Source organism: Marmota flaviventris, chromosome 8, assembly GCF_047511675.1.
Source record: "Marmota flaviventris isolate mMarFla1 chromosome 8, mMarFla1.hap1, whole genome shotgun sequence".
NCBI classification, from domain to species: Eukaryota; Metazoa; Chordata; class Mammalia; order Rodentia; family Sciuridae; genus Marmota; species Marmota flaviventris.
This window is the reverse complement of record NC_092505.1, coordinates 56,212,834-56,228,896: the sequence shown is the minus strand read 5'-3', so window position 1 is coordinate 56,228,896 and position 16,063 is coordinate 56,212,834. Positions and strand designations below refer to the sequence as shown.

General features: G+C 48.7%; 1 protein-coding gene across 1 annotated transcript in view; it reads left to right on the top strand.

Moving 5' to 3' along the window:
• The window catches only part of Pdia5 (protein disulfide isomerase family A member 5), a 90,106-nt gene extending 77,765 nt beyond the window's left edge, over nucleotides 1-12,341 (top strand). Inside the window, exons 14-17 of the mRNA XM_027936098.2 lie at nucleotides 304-434; nucleotides 4,889-4,959; nucleotides 11,667-11,801; nucleotides 12,114-12,341. Of these exons, the coding sequence (XP_027791899.2) occupies nucleotides 304-434; nucleotides 4,889-4,959; nucleotides 11,667-11,801; nucleotides 12,114-12,194 (418 nt within the window). The 3' untranslated portion in view covers nucleotides 12,195-12,341. The remainder of the gene's footprint in view (nucleotides 1-303; nucleotides 435-4,888; nucleotides 4,960-11,666; nucleotides 11,802-12,113) is intronic.
• The last annotated feature ends 3,722 nt before the right edge of the window (nucleotides 12,342-16,063 follow it).

The window sequence follows — 16,063 nt, the reverse complement described above, 5'->3', positions numbered from 1 at the left end:
TAGGAGCCCCTAAGAAGTAGGAAGGAGGGCTGAGAAGAGGTTCTATACCCTTGGGGAGGGCTCATGGCCCATTTCCAAAGATGTGCCTGACCTAAAAGAGGAGCAGATCTCCCACGGCTCCACAAATGGCTTTCCTCAGAAGGAATCTTTTTATGTGGACCTCAGAGAGTTTAAACGGAGGTTTTACAGTGAAATTTCAGAAGTAATGCAAAGGGAATTCATGTGTGTTCCTGTGGGGGTGGGAACACCTGTCAATCCCCAACTCCCTCCTCATAACTGCTCCCCCACCCCCGCTTCCTGCAGCCCCGAGGCCCCTCCACCCCCAGAGCCTACTTGGGAAGAGCAGCAGACAAGCGTGTTGCATCTGGTGGGGGACAACTTCCGGGACACCCTGAAGAGGAAGAAACACACCTTGGTCATGTTCTATGCTCCGTGTAAGTAGCTCATTCTCCTGAGGGGTGAGGTGAGAGGGGCCACTCCCCAAACCAAGAAGACATCTCCCACTACACCCCAGGGACCAGAACAACCACTTGTCAACTCTAGAAACATCTCTACTAGGAGCCAGCCTCCTTGGTTTCAACCCCGGCTGAGAAGGCCTTAAATATCCAGGCTTTCCTGTTGTCAGCCCTGGGGGGGTCTCACCCTCATTTGGGGGACACCTTTTTCAGTGTAAAGCCCTCTGCCTCTGTCTGGGCTGGGGCCCAGTCTCCTCCCATCCTGGGTTCTTTGTGCTGCCTGTCCCGGGCCCGCCGCTTCCTTGCCGCCCCTCTTCTTCCTCCTCCTCCTCCTCCTCCTCCAGGCACTGTCTTCGCCTTTGGGACTTTGGAATCCCCTTCCCGTGACCTTCCCAGTGGGTCTGAGCCATTTGGGTTTGATTCTGTGGTGCGGGAACAGGCACAGTCCCATCCCCAGTCCCATGTGATTCTCATTTTAATCACAGCATAAGCTGAGGATGTGACAGGTCTGCTGCCGTGGGTGTCTGTGACCTCGGGTTTTTGTGTATTCCCATTTTGAAGTTGTTAATTGACACTTAGAAGGAAAGGTTCTTAGAATTTCCCACTGTGTTCTGTTGCCCTTCTCTCCCTCCCCCAGGTTACAGCTCAGCTTAATGGAGTGAGGATAATAAAAGCTGCTGTCTACGGAGAAGCCAGGCAGCTCAATCTAGTCATAAACCTGCTCAGTTGTAGCCGGCCCTCCTGTTTGCTCCCCTCCTGCCCCCGCTGTTCTAGTGGCAGTAATCTGTAATGTCTTCTCACTCTCGCTGGCTGGGAAGGGCCACTGCCTGGACCTGGCAGACCCCGGCCTCCGACTCCATCTCTCTGGTGGCCAATGCGTGTATGCTGGTGGCCTTCCTGCCCCTCAGCTTCTGCCTCTTGTCAGAGCTGGACTTGTTCCCCGAGTTCCTTATAGAACTTCTCACTGTCCTTAGAGTGGGCTTAGAAGCCTGACTGGATTTTGAGAACATCTTCCTTCAGGGCAAAAGAAGGCAGAGATGAGACCCAGGAGAGGTGTGCCCTGCTCAGGGTCTTGTGTCAAGTTAGTGGCAGGCCTTCCTCAGCCTGGGTGGCTCTCTGTCACAGGCACAATTCAGAAAGAGTTTTCTTAGCAAGTGAGCACTTGGCTACAGGAGTCCTTGACCCGCTACCGGGTGGACATCACAAAGTGCAGATTAAATGCTTTCTCCAGAGCGTTCAGGCCTCTGAGCTAGAGCCCTCTGACTAGAGGGCCCTCGTGACTGACACAAAGGCCCCACCAGATAAGGGAGCAAACAGGCTCTTAAATCTCCAGGAATTCTGAGGTAGCGACTCCTACCCTCCTGGACTGTAAAACTCACCGTCCTTTCTTCTTTGATCAAATAGTGGCTATGTTGGACAGTGTCCTGGCCCATGGTACAGGAAGCACCATGCATGTCCCTGCCATGCCTCCGGGGCTCCCGTCTACTCTGACAGTCCTTTTGGGGCCTTGTCGCTCAGTGACTCATTTTCTGGCAAAGGTTTAGCCCTTAGAGTTTTCCCATCTCTCTCTTTTGCTCTTTTCTATTTCCAAATATTTTTTAATTTTTTTAATTTGTATATGGACACAATGCCTTTATTTATATGGTGCTAGAATGGAACCCAGTGCCTCACAGGTACTAGGCAAGTGCTCTACCACTGAGCTACAAGTCCAGCCCCCCTATTTCCAAATCTTACCCCAGTATACCTGGGGGATACAATTTCATCAGTGTGGGGGTGGGGGTGGGGACAAGGGAAGACCACCCATGGACAAAGAAATATATTTTTTGATAATAAAAGATAATATGTACTTATGTAAACTATGTACACTATAGTATACTTAAACTCATTTATATACAGAAGCTACCCGGCGTTGTGATGCACATGTGTAATCCCACTACACCAAAGGCTGAGGCAGGGAAATTGAAAGTTCAGCCAGCATGGGTAACTTAGCAAGACCCTGTCTCAAAATAAAATTTTGAAAAGGCTAGAGATGTAGCTCAGTGGTGGAGCACTTGCCTGGCATGTTTGAGGCCCTGGGCTCAGTCCCCAGAAGGGAGGGTCAGGGCAGACACAAAGAGAATTTAAACACTGCAGCATTGCAGAAAGGTCAAGCAGTGCAGTCAAACACCTGATGAAAGTCAGAAGCAAAAGCTGGCCCTCACGTCCTGCTACCCCCCTCTCCTGCTCCCCCGTGTCTGCCTTCCCCACATCCCTCTCATCGCTTCACCCCCACCTCTTTAGGCCCCCCATTCCTGCTTCCCCATCTCCTCACACCCCCACTTCATTCCTACATTCCTGTGCCTCCCATGTCACCCCACTCCTCCTCCTCCTGCTGTGTCATTGCCCTGTACCATGTGTGGCCCAGTCATGGGGACAGCCCTTCTTAGGACAGTGTGGCCAGTCTCTGTGGGACTTTCCACCCCACTCTGACTCTTGACTCCTCTATCCCAACTCTGGAGGAGGCTTTTCCTGCTCCACAAGGTGGGGTGCCTTTTTTTAAAAGCCCCAATTTTTAAAAAGCATGCCTGCCTGATCCACCTGCCACCTCTTGGAAATGTCTCCGTGTGCTTTCCGAGAAAGACCTCTTGTTACTAACCAGCCATGCTCTTCCTTCTGGATAATGAGAAAATGAGATGCAACTGAGGCCATTAATCTGAGGCCCAGGTATTTTAAATTGATGGTACAGAAATGTGCACTAATCTGACAGTTAACATTTATACTTTCAACAGCAAAGAGGTTAAAAAGTGAAAATTAATAGTGAAACCAGATTTTGAGGATGGGGTAGATTATTTTCAGCCAGCCTAATACGGTTAGTGGATGCGCAGGGGCCTGTAGTTGCCTGCAAGTTTGATAGATATTGTTAACCAATAGTTTGTGTTGTTTAAATGTTTAGAAAATCATATAATATCACTCCTTTATAGTGTGACATCTTCTTGCGTTTGAGCTCTTTATCCGTCTTTTAGGACAAATTAGTTAAGTGTTACTTGTAATTGTCATTTTAGGCAATTAAAACTCATCCATCTGGTATCTGCCATGTAGGCTGCACTAGGCACTTTTTCTCATTTAGTTCTGATATAACTCATAACCAGCCCAGGTCTCTTCTGCTCCTTCTGTGTCAGATGTTGGGGAAATCCCTCTGAGCCCCCTCCCCACCACCCCCAATGTTGTTCTGGCCCAGCCGGCCACTCCACCAGCCAGACCATATGGCCCACCCACCCACCTCAGAACACAGCTCAAGTGCTGATTAAATTCAGATTAAATTTGTAGCCTAGCCTTAAATTGGTTTCACAAAACCCTTTGAAATGCCAGTCATTATTATCTTAACTCTAAAAAGGAGAAAGCAGAAGAGCAAAGCTATTTCTGTTCCCCACCACGTCATTCTCTTCCCCAGGGCGGGGGACGTGCAGGCTGTTTGGCAGGAAGTTATGGCTACAGCCAGGTCTCCCCCTGGAGCATGTGGCCTCTCACACCTGTTTTGATCAGAGTTAATTACCACAGTCAGGGTCAAAGCCATTCTGTCCTCTTGGCAGTTCTGTTCATCAGTATCTTGGGAATGGAAAGAGAGGAGGTGGGTTTGGGTTCTGATCTGTTCACACTGAGGGGAAGGCCAAAGCAGCCTGAAGCTTCTAGAGAAATGGCCACAAACAGGTCCTGCCCTGCACCCCGGGTGGAGGGCTCAGGATGATGCACAGACCAAGAGACAAGATCACCAGGGAAGGGCACGCACTAGCGGAACATCGAAGGCCCTCATCCATTTTGACAGGCCTTTTCCTGGAGACAGGAAGTGTCCAGGAGCTTGAGGACTACTGTCGACCCCCTGTAGTTCATCTTCCATCCTAGCCTGTCTTGAGTCTGTCCTGGTTTCTAGGTCAAGGTGTAGGGCAAAGGGTGGGGCTTGCCAGGAGTCTAGAAGTTAGCAGTGGATCATGAACCTTGGGAGCTCAGACTGGTTGCCCCGTCCCCTGTCTTTCCCAGTGCCACTTCATAATCATGAAGTGTAGATATTTTCTGTCATCCTGGGGCAAGAGAAGAATGTAACAGGCTCGGGAATCCTGAGCACACGTGCTTCTTCCTGAACCCAAAGCTCCCTCTGCTCCCTGGATCAGGTTCTTCCTAGTCCTGAGGGCAGCCTCTGTGGAAGAATCCTGGAGAATAAGGATTGAGGGGACGGTAGATGGGAGGTCCTGGGGCAGGAGCGCACTGATGCTTGTATCAGGGACTCCTGGAAAGCCCCCTGATCAAGCATGGGATGGTTTAGGTAGCAGGGTTGACACATGGACCCTGACGGTGGGGTGGGAGGATGTGGGACTCCTGGAAAAGCCTCTCTGGAGACTTTTGGAAGTGGCCCTGGCTCTGCAGTCTCAGTGTGTGACGATCTGTTCCCTCTCACACAGGGTGCCCACACTGTAAGAAGGTCATCCCATACTTTACTGCCACTGCTGATGCCTTCAAAGATGACCGAAAGGTAAGGATACCCCCTTCATCTCTTGTCCTATCTATCTTGTCTTTGCCCTACCACTGATCCCTACACCTTCTTCCCTACCCAGCCAGGTCGCTGTTTCTAAATAGGTGCAGTTTTGCCAGTTCCTTCGGGAACCAGGACATATTTATTTTCCTTCATAAGGCAGGACAGAGCAGGCTGGATTTGTGCTGCAGCATCCACCAAAAGGGATACACTGAAGCGTTACAGCGCTGACTTGGAGGAGGGGTGGTACAAAGGGTCATCTGTCTATTTTTTTAACGTTCAAACCTTTTTACAGTAGGGTTGTAGTCATGCATCACTTATATAATTAAAAACACAAATAAAAAAAAACCCACAAAAGTCAAATGGAGGAGAGCCAGGCCATGCCAGTGGATCCTCATCCTTCCTGAGCGAGAGGCTCCTGCAGCCGCCAGCTGATGAAGCATAAAATTAACAAGCTGGATCTGCAGATTGGATTAGGATGCAGGCACCAGGCACAGCCCCCAGGCAACTCCAGCAACAAGACTGCCACTGGGAGAGGGCAGTTTGGGGCCCTTAGGGCAAGACAAGTCCCCAGAACTCGGGGAAGTTCCATGAGCCCCCATGTCTCTGCGTTCCCTCCTTTTTTGTGGTGATGGGATAGAGCCCATGGACTTGCTAGGCATGGGCTATGTCTCTGAACCGCCCCCCAACCCCCGGCCCAAGTTCTTGAGTTTCTTTCTCATCTTCCCAGTGAGCGGGCTGGCAGAGATGATTCTGAAGATTCTTCCCAGCCCTTGAACTCAGTCACAGCAACCTTACAACAAACAGATCTCAGAAACACAAGGTTGTGGGGGAACCCATGCTCCCACACTCATACCCCAAATTACTATTGCCTTATTTTCCCAGGCAGAATCTTTAGGCTGGGCCAAGACAGGGCGATGTCAGGAGTCACAAACAGCATACAGACCAAGCAGCCAGATTAGGGTTCAACCGAGGTGGGGAGAGGCACATGTGAAGCAGAGGTAGATTACTGTCCTAGGGCTGGTAGAGAGAGGTTTTGATCAAGGGCCAAAGACTGGCAGGCCTGCAAGTGCTCTCCAGGCCCATGGAGGCAAAAATGCAGTCCTGGAGAGAGTGGCCGAGATGGGTGTTGAGGACTTTCAGGGATAAAAAGCCAGAGAAAGACAGGCTGGGGAACATGGAGAGTGGGAACAAATTAGGGACCAGATTCCCACTTAGCCTCAGACCTTCAGGCTCTTCCCTGGAGTCAGGGAGTTCTACTGTCCCCCCATAAGTCCTGGCTGTGCCCTTGAGGCATCCCTCGTCCCACCAGGAGGGAGTATAAAGACCTGCTGTTTGTCCTGGATTGACAGAGGTATGGCAAGAAGGGGCGTCCCTTACCCTGCCTACTTCACCATCCCCACCCACTTGTGACACCCAGGCTCTGTGCATACCATGGGGGCTCCAGAGATGTCCAGCCAGCACAGCTGCCCCCTCCAGGACTGACGTAGCTGTCAACCCAGATCAGCTCTCATCACCCTTACTTGAACACTGCTCTGGGGCAGACAGAAGAACGGCTGGGTTGGTAATCCCCCTGCCCTACTTGCTGCTTAGGTCTCTACAGCCTCTAGGAGATCCGGGAAGGGATCCTGGGCATCACTGATGAATGATCCTGGGCTGGCGTCCTCCAGGGGAGCATGGTGTCAGGGAGTAGGGTGCAGCTGAAGTGCCGGGAGGGTCAGGGAAACCCTAGAGGATGGCCTATATTGACATGACCCTCTCTACCCACTGGACCACTGCTGGGATCATCTGGGACCAACCTGTCCTGTGGCCTGACTCATGTCAGTATAGGTGGGTTTACCAAAACCACAGTGGGCAACCTAGAGCCAGCCTCCCTCTTCCTCATTACCCCTCTGCTGATACACAGGGTCCCCATTTTCCTTCATGCCTTCCTTCTCTTGGACACTGATAAACCTTTGCTTGACTGTCTTCAGATGGGCCAGTAATGTTACTGAACTTTTCTTGGGTTCATTCCTTCTGTCTGTCCTCTTCCCTCTGTCTCTCCTTCCATCTTCCTGTATTCCAAGCCAGGGATCACCGTCACTCACAGCAGCTGGCCCACCTGAGGTTCCTGGAGGCAGCACACAGTTAAAGCAGTAACAGCAGCCCTCAGGGTCAGCATCTGGCCTGAGGGCTAAGGTGATGGTGCCCGCTCCAGGCGTGGTGTATGATTGTGCGATGCCATCCTGCAAATGTCAGATTGGAGGCTCTAGGGGAGGTTCTGGAAATTGGTGATTTTGGAAAACTGGTATCTGGGAACCACTGACCTGTCCACTCTCTCCTTTTAATCATGAGATAGCAAAGTTCAGAGAGGAGCTGTATCCCTTGCCTAAGGGTATCCAGGAAGTTTACTGACAGCCAGAATTGGGTCTCCAAGTCCCCATTCTTCCTGCCACCAGCTTGCTGCCTCTTCTTAGCTGGAATTGTATTTTTCCCCCCTACCCTGCAGCCAGTCCCAGTTCCTTCCCCAATCAATATGCAGTTGGTTCTTCACTTCCATTTTCATAGCCAAAGTCAATATTAGCTCCTGCAGAGATTTATTTTACTGAATCAATAAAGCTGTGTGAGGCAGCTCATATTTTAGCTGGGGAGCCTCTACCCGCTCCCAGGAGCTTACTTGGGGACTTTATCAGTTGACCCGCTGTTGGAGAAAGGGCTGCAGACTGTTAGCCTTGGAACACATGGTGTTATTGAAGGTGCTTGGAGGACAAGGATCCATGGTGGGAGCTGGTGGGCCAGGGCAGGAGCCTGGGCCGGTTAGGAGGGGCTTGCCTTTCAGTACACTTAAAGGTGTACCCAGCCCAGGTGTGGGATGAGGCCAGCAAGAGTGTGAAAGTCACCTTGGGAGGAGGCCATAGGCAGCAGGCACCCCCTCTGTGAATGCCATCTCACTGCTATAATCTTGCCGCATGGCATGGGCCCTCTTATCATAAGGCTGGCCCTCTGGCCATCAGGAGTAAAGAAAGCCTCCTGAGGGCAGGGACCTCAGTGGCCCTTGAATTCCCCACAGCCTTGACACCTTAGATCCCTGTAAACATTGACCAAATGAAGGAGCGGTTGCATGTCTGCTGGCACCTGAGTGCTGTTCTTCCACTAACAGCAGTGTGTCATGTAGTCCTCACAGTAGCTTAATGGACCAGGGATTATTACAGTCCTCAATTTATAGAGAAGATTGAAGCTCAAAGAGGTTAAATGACCAGCCCTCAGTTCCTCTGTAGGAAAGGAGCAGAGTCAGAATGGAATACACAGGCACATGGAATTTGAGCCTCCAGAAGTAGATCCCTACCTGCGACCCATGTATGTGCAGGGAATTTACTTGGGAGATGATCTCAGGAAGCCCCACAGGGGATGGAGGAAGAGCAGTGAAAGGAAAGAAGCCAAAGCAGGTGTGTAATAGGTAGATAACTGTGGGTAACTGAGGCTCAGTCCCATGGAAGACCTCACCAGGAAACATGCCACTCAAAGGTTCAGAAAATCAGAGTACTTGTCCTTAACCCCCATCTTTCATTGGCCTCACATCCAGCTCCTTGGGGCTGAGAAGGAGCTCCCAGCATGTGCTAGGCTGAGGGGACCTATCAAGATACTTGACACTGTACCCAGAAATTCACACCAACTACTAGAACAAACCCAGAAGTCACAGGTGTACACCGTGTTAGGTGATTGTCCAGATCCTGAATGGGTCCAGTGGAGCAGGCATTAGGTTAGTGAGCCAGGGAGCATGGAGAAGAGGTTTATTTGCTGCCTTCTTCCCAAAGAGTAAGCTGTCTGTCTTCTATAGAAAGCAAGTATGGATTCCCCGTTACAACTAGAAGTTATGTTCTGGGTATGCGGCTGGCAGCAAGTGTAAGGATTCAGAAGAGGAGCACATTTTTAATTTAGTAGATTTATAAAATCATACAGTATGTTTCCAACAGCTCCGGGGCATGTATACAAATTAAATTCATAATTTAAAGCGGATGCAGGGAGAGCAGCAGCCTGGGGCCATGTTCATCAAACACTCTCACAGCCTAGCAGAGGACCTGCCACCCATGGCCAAGGGATGGACACTGAGGTCCCTTCGCTGCTGACTGTGTGGAGGCAGAGTCATGGACACACCTGTCCTGAGAAATGAAACCTGCAATTGGACAACCCAAAGAACATCTGCTTCACCTTTCTAAATAATTCAGAGAACACTTTAGAGGGTGAGCCGGGGTTCTTTGAAGGCTGTCAGGGCCAGTGGCCAGCCTGAGTGAAGCTGGCTCCACGCTGACTCTGGTGAAGGGTACAAGCGTCGCCAGAGGAGACAGTAGTGTCTCCACCCCAGCCTGTAGGAAGGCAGGGCAGGTGCCACTGAATCTTCTGATGCTTAAAGAAAAGTTGGGGGACTGAGGTTATGGCTCAGCAGTAAAGCGCTCGCCTCGCACATGCAAAGCCCTGGGTCAGATCCTCAGCACCACATATAAATAAATAAAATAAAGTTAAAAAAAAGAGAGAGAGAAGCTGGAAAGCCACATTTTTATATTAAATCTTCTGGCTTCTTTTTCTTTTGGCAGTTAATTCAAATTTATTTTCTTTTTAAATTCTATGTGGGCCAAATAGAACAGGACTGAGAGCCAGCTATGGATTGTGTGCAGAGAGTTTGCAAACTCCCTTCTAAAAAGTCTCACTGCTTGGGACGTTCCGTGGCTGAAGAGGCAGTAGGAAACGTGAGGTGAGGGAGGCAGGTGTGGCTTTCTGGTGGCTGGGGGGAAGGTCGTACCTCATTCCCCTCTCTGTCTGTCAGTCCTGTAGTTGACAGAAGCCTGCTCACCTGGACACAAAGTAAGTGACCAGAAGACGTGGCCATTGATGGCCTGCAGAGCTCTCCTACCTAAAAAGGGGGCCCCATCCTCATGTGAGTAATCAGCAGCCAAAGCACTATGAATCATGGTTAGTCAGCAATCTTAAGTAGACTCACTGAATCACGGACGTCCTCAGAGTATTCTCTGGGCTCCAGAATGATCTCATTTGTTATGTGGCAGATGCTTAATGACTGGCCTTTGTTAAGGTCACCCTTGTACCTGTTTCTTTGCATTGCTATGACCAAAATACAAAAAAAAGAACAACCTTAGAGAAGGAAAAGTTTATCTGGGGTTCATGGTTTCAATGGTTTCGGTTCATTGGTGGGTGATTCCATTGCTCGGAGCCCAAGGTGAGGTAGAACTTCGTGGCAGAAGGGTGTGGTAGAGGAATATTGGTCAATTATGGCTACCAGTGAAGCAGAGGGTTTCACCTCTGAATATTAACACCAGAGCTTTGGGGGACACCTCATGTCCAAACCATAACTCCTTGAAAAGTCTTGGCACATACAGGTCTTTAATACAAGTGGGCTGGTTAGAGGACCCCTCCCTTTGTCCTCATTGAATTTGCCTTTCCCACAATACTTCTGTATTGCATATTATCATTAATTGGCCCTTTTTCTTTCTTTTCCCATTTGTTACCTTCAACAGAAAAAAAAAAAAATCCTCCATTTCTGCTTTATACTCTCTTATTTTGAAAGATCAACAAAAAAAAAAAAGAGAAAGCTATCAGTGTGGAATTTGTTAGATAGGCAAGAAGAAGTCAGTGGCCAGTTTGAGAGCCTCTTTCTGAATAAAGACTCGATTGCCTTAGTCACCCTAAACTCCTTCCCAGCTTCTAGAATACGCCCTCCTGGCTTTCTCCTCCTCCATCCTTCAGGCCTTGGCTCTCATGGTGAATGATACAGAGTGCCTTTGGTCCACTGGCACCTGGGCCACCTGCATATCATAGTTCAGAGTCACACCCTGTTGGGATTGTCTGTTCATCCGACTCCCTCTCCAGGTGCTGAGCCTCTGGGGACAGCCTGGGTATGGGTCTGGAGGACTGATTGCCGTGGCAACTGACACTCACCATTGTGCTGGGCCAGTTCCCGTGCGCGTCGACCTCCTTTGAACTCTCTTACTTAGTCTTCTGGTATCCCAATAACTTAGGTTTTATTACCCCATTTTACAACTGAGGAAACTGAGGCCCCAAAGCTAGGTCATTTTTTCTAAGTCTCTTTTTCCCCCAGTACTTGGAATATAGCACAGGGGTGCTGTACCACTCAGCTATAGCCTTAGCCTTTCTTTTTTTTTTTCTTTTTCTTTTTTTTTTAAATAGCACATTAAAGTTATACATAGTATCTAAAGTTCATTCCAACAGAATCATACATGCATAGAATCTGACCCACTCCATTTCAGTCACTATTCTTGCCCCCACCCTGCCCCATCCCCCCATCCATTCCACTGATCTTTCCCTTGCTCATCCATTATCCTTCCTTGATTGGTGCTTTCCATACACACAGATAGGCATATTTGTATATGCACCTAACATGATTTTGTTAAATTCATTCCACCTTTCCTCTCCTTGCCTATCCCTCCTCCCTCCCTCTCAATCTTCTTGTACTCTGAGTCTTTCCTATACCTTCATGACACAGTCTTGCTGAGTTACTGAGGCTAGACTCAAACTTGGATCCTCCTGCCTCAGCCTCTTTGTTGGTTGGGATTATAAGTGTGCGCCATAACACCGGGCTTTCTAAATCTTAATGTTCAAGCAACCCAAGATTTGCACTTGGGAAATGACTTCCAAGCTCTTGCTCTTCATCTCTGTCCAGCACGTCGCATGCTGACCATCATTACTTCACCCCCTAGATTGCCTGTGCTGCTGTGGACTGCGTCAAAGACAAGAACCAGGACCTGTGTCAGCAGGAGGCCGTGAAGGCCTACCCCACTTTCCACTACTACCACTATGGGAAGTTTGCAGAAAAGTATGACAGCGATCGCACGGTGAGTTGGGACAGGCTTCTGCCCAGAACTCTGCTGCTGAATCAGCCACTAAGAAGGCAGCAAAGCACAGCTTCTCAGGAACATCACAGCTGTAAGGCCCGGCACTGACAAGACACAGGGCCTGGGACCAGACAGAGCTTCACATTGCTGGAAGAGATCCAAGAGGCTGGCCTCAGAGGTCAAGCAGAGCCTCTCTGCCTATCCTGCCCACCCCTCTGTGAGCTGGTGGAACGATAGGGGAGGGAAGGGAACAGGCACTTTGGCCCAGGGTTTTAAGTCCCTTTCTCTCTCTTCTCCTTCCCTTCCCGACAGGAATTGGGATTTACCAATTACATCCGAAGCCTCCGGGAGGGAGACCTCGAAAAACTAGGGAAAAAGAAGGAGGAGTTGTGATTTCTGCCTCAGAGGAAGCTTTTCCACTACACTGTGAATGATACCCGTTTTGTCGTTCTTTCTGAATTTCAAAGTGTTCTGAAGACAAAGTTTTTTATAGCCACTTATGGCCTTTTGTACAATTTTGAAATAAAATTGAACCATTTATTTGATGGTGTGGTTTATTTTCACAGAGCCCTTACTAATAGGCTCACATGGAGATGGAGACTCACATTCTGCTTTCCTCCTGGGGAGGGAGAGTCGCTCTCCAGTGTCCTGTCTGCAGGGAGGGGGTTCCTGGAGACATGAGGCACTGGCGCCTGTCCATCATTTGACAGTGGAACAGGAAGTGGACCACCAAATACCCTGCTGGGAAGAGACTAGTTGATGAGGTTAACACATGATGGTGACCAGGGGCTGAGGTGCTGAAGTAGCCAAAAACAGCCTTAGCTGCTTCTGGATCGTTGTGGTTTCAGTTTGGGCAACTTTTCTGGGGACTTATTTACATATGTCTTTCTCCAACTATTTCCGTCTTCCATCTCCTTTCCCTCCCTGCTCTTCTGCCAAAGAATATTAAGTTACCATTCAGAGGTGCATGCAGTGGCATATGGCATGGTGTGGGGACCTTCTTGATGGCTGATGGCTGTGCCCACTGTCTGAAAGGGAAGGCAAATTCTCCACGGGCAGATGTGTGGCCTGTGAGCCGGCTCCCACCCCACACCACAGCTGCAGACCTCCACACCACGTCTTCCTCCACCACACCTCACTGCCTCCTGCCTGTGGGTATCTCTTTCCTGACCTATCTGTCCCACTAGTCCTCTCATGTTCTGCAGCCATGTATGACACATCCAGCTCTATGCCCCATGGTGCAGCCAGAGCCCCAAGCCCCTGTGACACCGTTTGCCCCTCAGTGCCATTTCTCCAGGGTTAGTAGGACAGTCTCTCACATGGGTTATTTTGACTTTGGTTTTGGTAGCCCTAGACTTGGATTCCTCAGTAGTTCAGAGAGAGCTGAACTGAGCGAGTTCATCCCAGCTCTGGGCAGCTACTACTACATACAGTGTTTGGTGGCCTTGTTGGAGTGCTGACCTTCAGGAACAGCCCTCCTTTCCTGGCCTGGCACCTTGCCCCTAGCCTTAGTCCTTCCTTCTCAGTAAAGGCCAGAGCCTCAGGATCTGCTCAGTAAAGTCCAGAGCCTCAGTTCCTCATGTCTGTGTTGGCTGTGGAGCCACTATGTTCAGCTTCATACAGTGACATCGAGGGCAGCCTTTCTTTTCCCCTAAGCACTCACTTATTTGGTAGTAGCTCCTGGACATCCTCAGGGTAAATGGTTATAAAAGAAAGAAGGGCCAGGGCTGTGGTGCATGTCTGTAATCCCAACAGGAAACTTAGGAGGCTGAGGCAGGAGGATCACAAGTTCAAAACCAGCCTCAGCCACTTAGTGAGGCCCTAAGCAACTTAGACCCTGTCTCAGAAAAATAAAAAGGGCTAAGGATGTGGCTCAGTGGTTAAATGCACCTGGCTTCAATCCCTGGTACCAAAAAATAAAAGGCAGCATACATTTAAACACATTCCTACTGAGAACATCCATAATGTCATACAAGGGGTCATTTAATCTTGACACAAGGAGCTATGGATCCATTCCTGCAAATCCCTCTTGAGAGCATGAATGTGGACATGAGTTTCCTTAATTAGAGGAACATGTTTGCTTATGTGTTAAATAAAAAAAGAAAAAATGGATTTTTGTTGTCATCATTTTTTTACAGCACCATGAAAATCACCTAACAAAGGTCACTTCCTTACTGAAGACCCCTGGTGCCCACCATCAAGGTGCAAGGCTTTCTGTTCATTCCGCATCTTTAAGACCAAGTTTCTGTGTGAGGACCCCAAAACACCACAAAATGGCCTCTTCACACCCCATCACTCGATTTGTTCACTATAAGGCCTTCATCCAAGTGTCATGTGTTTGCCTTGACATTGGGCATGACCTGAGCGAGTTCATCCCAGCTCTGCGCAGCTGCTACTGCAGACAGTGCTCCTTCCCTCACCCCATCTAATACACCCCAACACACACACACACACACACACACACACACCAGGCCCTGTTGCCAGAGCTGTGTGCAGATTGAACCAACATCATAACATCTGGATTAATTCTGTTCCCAGTCACCATGCTTGACTTCTTTGGGATTCATTGATTTTCAGTGCAGAGCCTCTCCCCAACTCCCCCTCGAGAACCTGTCATCACCCATCTGTCCCCTGGACCCTGCCAGTGTAGGCTGATTCTCTGTGGGAAGCTCGTGCCTTAGGGGAGAACTGATCTCCGTCTTCATTCTGGTGGGTTTGGTGTCATCTTGGTCTCTATTTCTCTCTTTGCGTTACTGTTTCTCTTTCAGGTCCCCGCTGTCTGCCTTCAAGTGCCAACTTGACTCTGCAACCCCTCACCTATAGCCCCCAGATTCCCTGTCACTCCCTAACTGGAACCTTCAGCAGGCCCTTCCCTTTCTGGAGGTGTTTGGCTTCCAGAAACTGCTCTGTGACAGGCACGGAAGGTGATGCTTCTGGGTTCAGAAACTGGTCAGCTCCACTTTGCCGAAGAAGATGTGGGATCTCCAAGGGCACTGAGGAAGATGGAGCCTGTGGTTCAGAGGAGCTGCATGACCTGCCCAGATGGCACAGAATGGAATAGGGTCAGCCCTGCTGTCTGGCAGCTCCTGGTTTGAGAGTAACTGGGCATCGCTGGTCAGAACTAAGTTGTGGGCACGTGTGCTCTGTTAACCATTATTTGATTTGTTAAGATTTGATAATGAAATCCTTATTGATATTATGATATTAATTGATATTAATGATAGTCCTTAAGCTATGTGTGAAAACCAGATTACCCTATGGCCCAACAAATATATGCCATTCCCCAAATCCTTTAAATTTTCACACTGTGTTGCTCAGAACAGCAGTCATTAGCCACATAAGGCCAGCAAATACTTAAAAGGGCATGAGTGTATCTATGCCCTTTTTATTATAAAATACATATAATGTAAAATTTACCATTTTAACAGTTTTTAAGTTTGTGATTCAGTGACACAAGGTATATTCCCATTGTTGTTCAACTATCATCACCAGAACTTGTCCATCAACCCAAACTGAAACCCTGTACCCACTAAACAATAACTCCTACTGTCCCCTCATCCCAGCCCTTGGTGACCACCATTCTACTTTCTGCTTATACAAAGAATTCCATTCTAGGAAACTCACCTAAGCAAAATCATACAACATTTATTCTTTTGTTTCTGGCTTATTTCACATAACACAGTGTTTTCAAGGATCATCCACATTGTAGTATGTGTTAGAATTTTGTTCCTTTTTAAGGCTGAGTAATATTACATTCTGTTGAATACCACATTTTGTTCACCCATTTATCCTCCAGTGGACATTGGGTTTATTTTTCACCATTTGGTTATTGTGAATAATGCTGCTATGAACTTAGGTATACAAATACATCTTTGATATCCTGCTTTCAATTGTTTTGAAAGTGGAATTACTGGATCATAGCAATTCCGTTGAATTTTTGAAGAACCACCATAGACAGCGTTTTCCACAGTGGCTGTACATTCTGCATTCCCACGAGCAGAGCACAAAGGTTCCAATAGCCCTACGTTCTCACCAACAGTTATTTTCTGGTTTGGTTTGGTTTGCTTTATAATTATAGCCATCCCAATCAGGGTGCCCTGGCACCTCACTGCTGTCTTGATTCGCACATCCTTAATGACAAGTGATGTTGAGCGTCTTTTTATGGGCTTATGGCCACTTGTATATCTTATTTGGAGAAATAAAATGTCTATTCAAGTCTTTTGCCCGTTTTTAATTGGAATTTTTTTGTTTCCTTGTAGGAG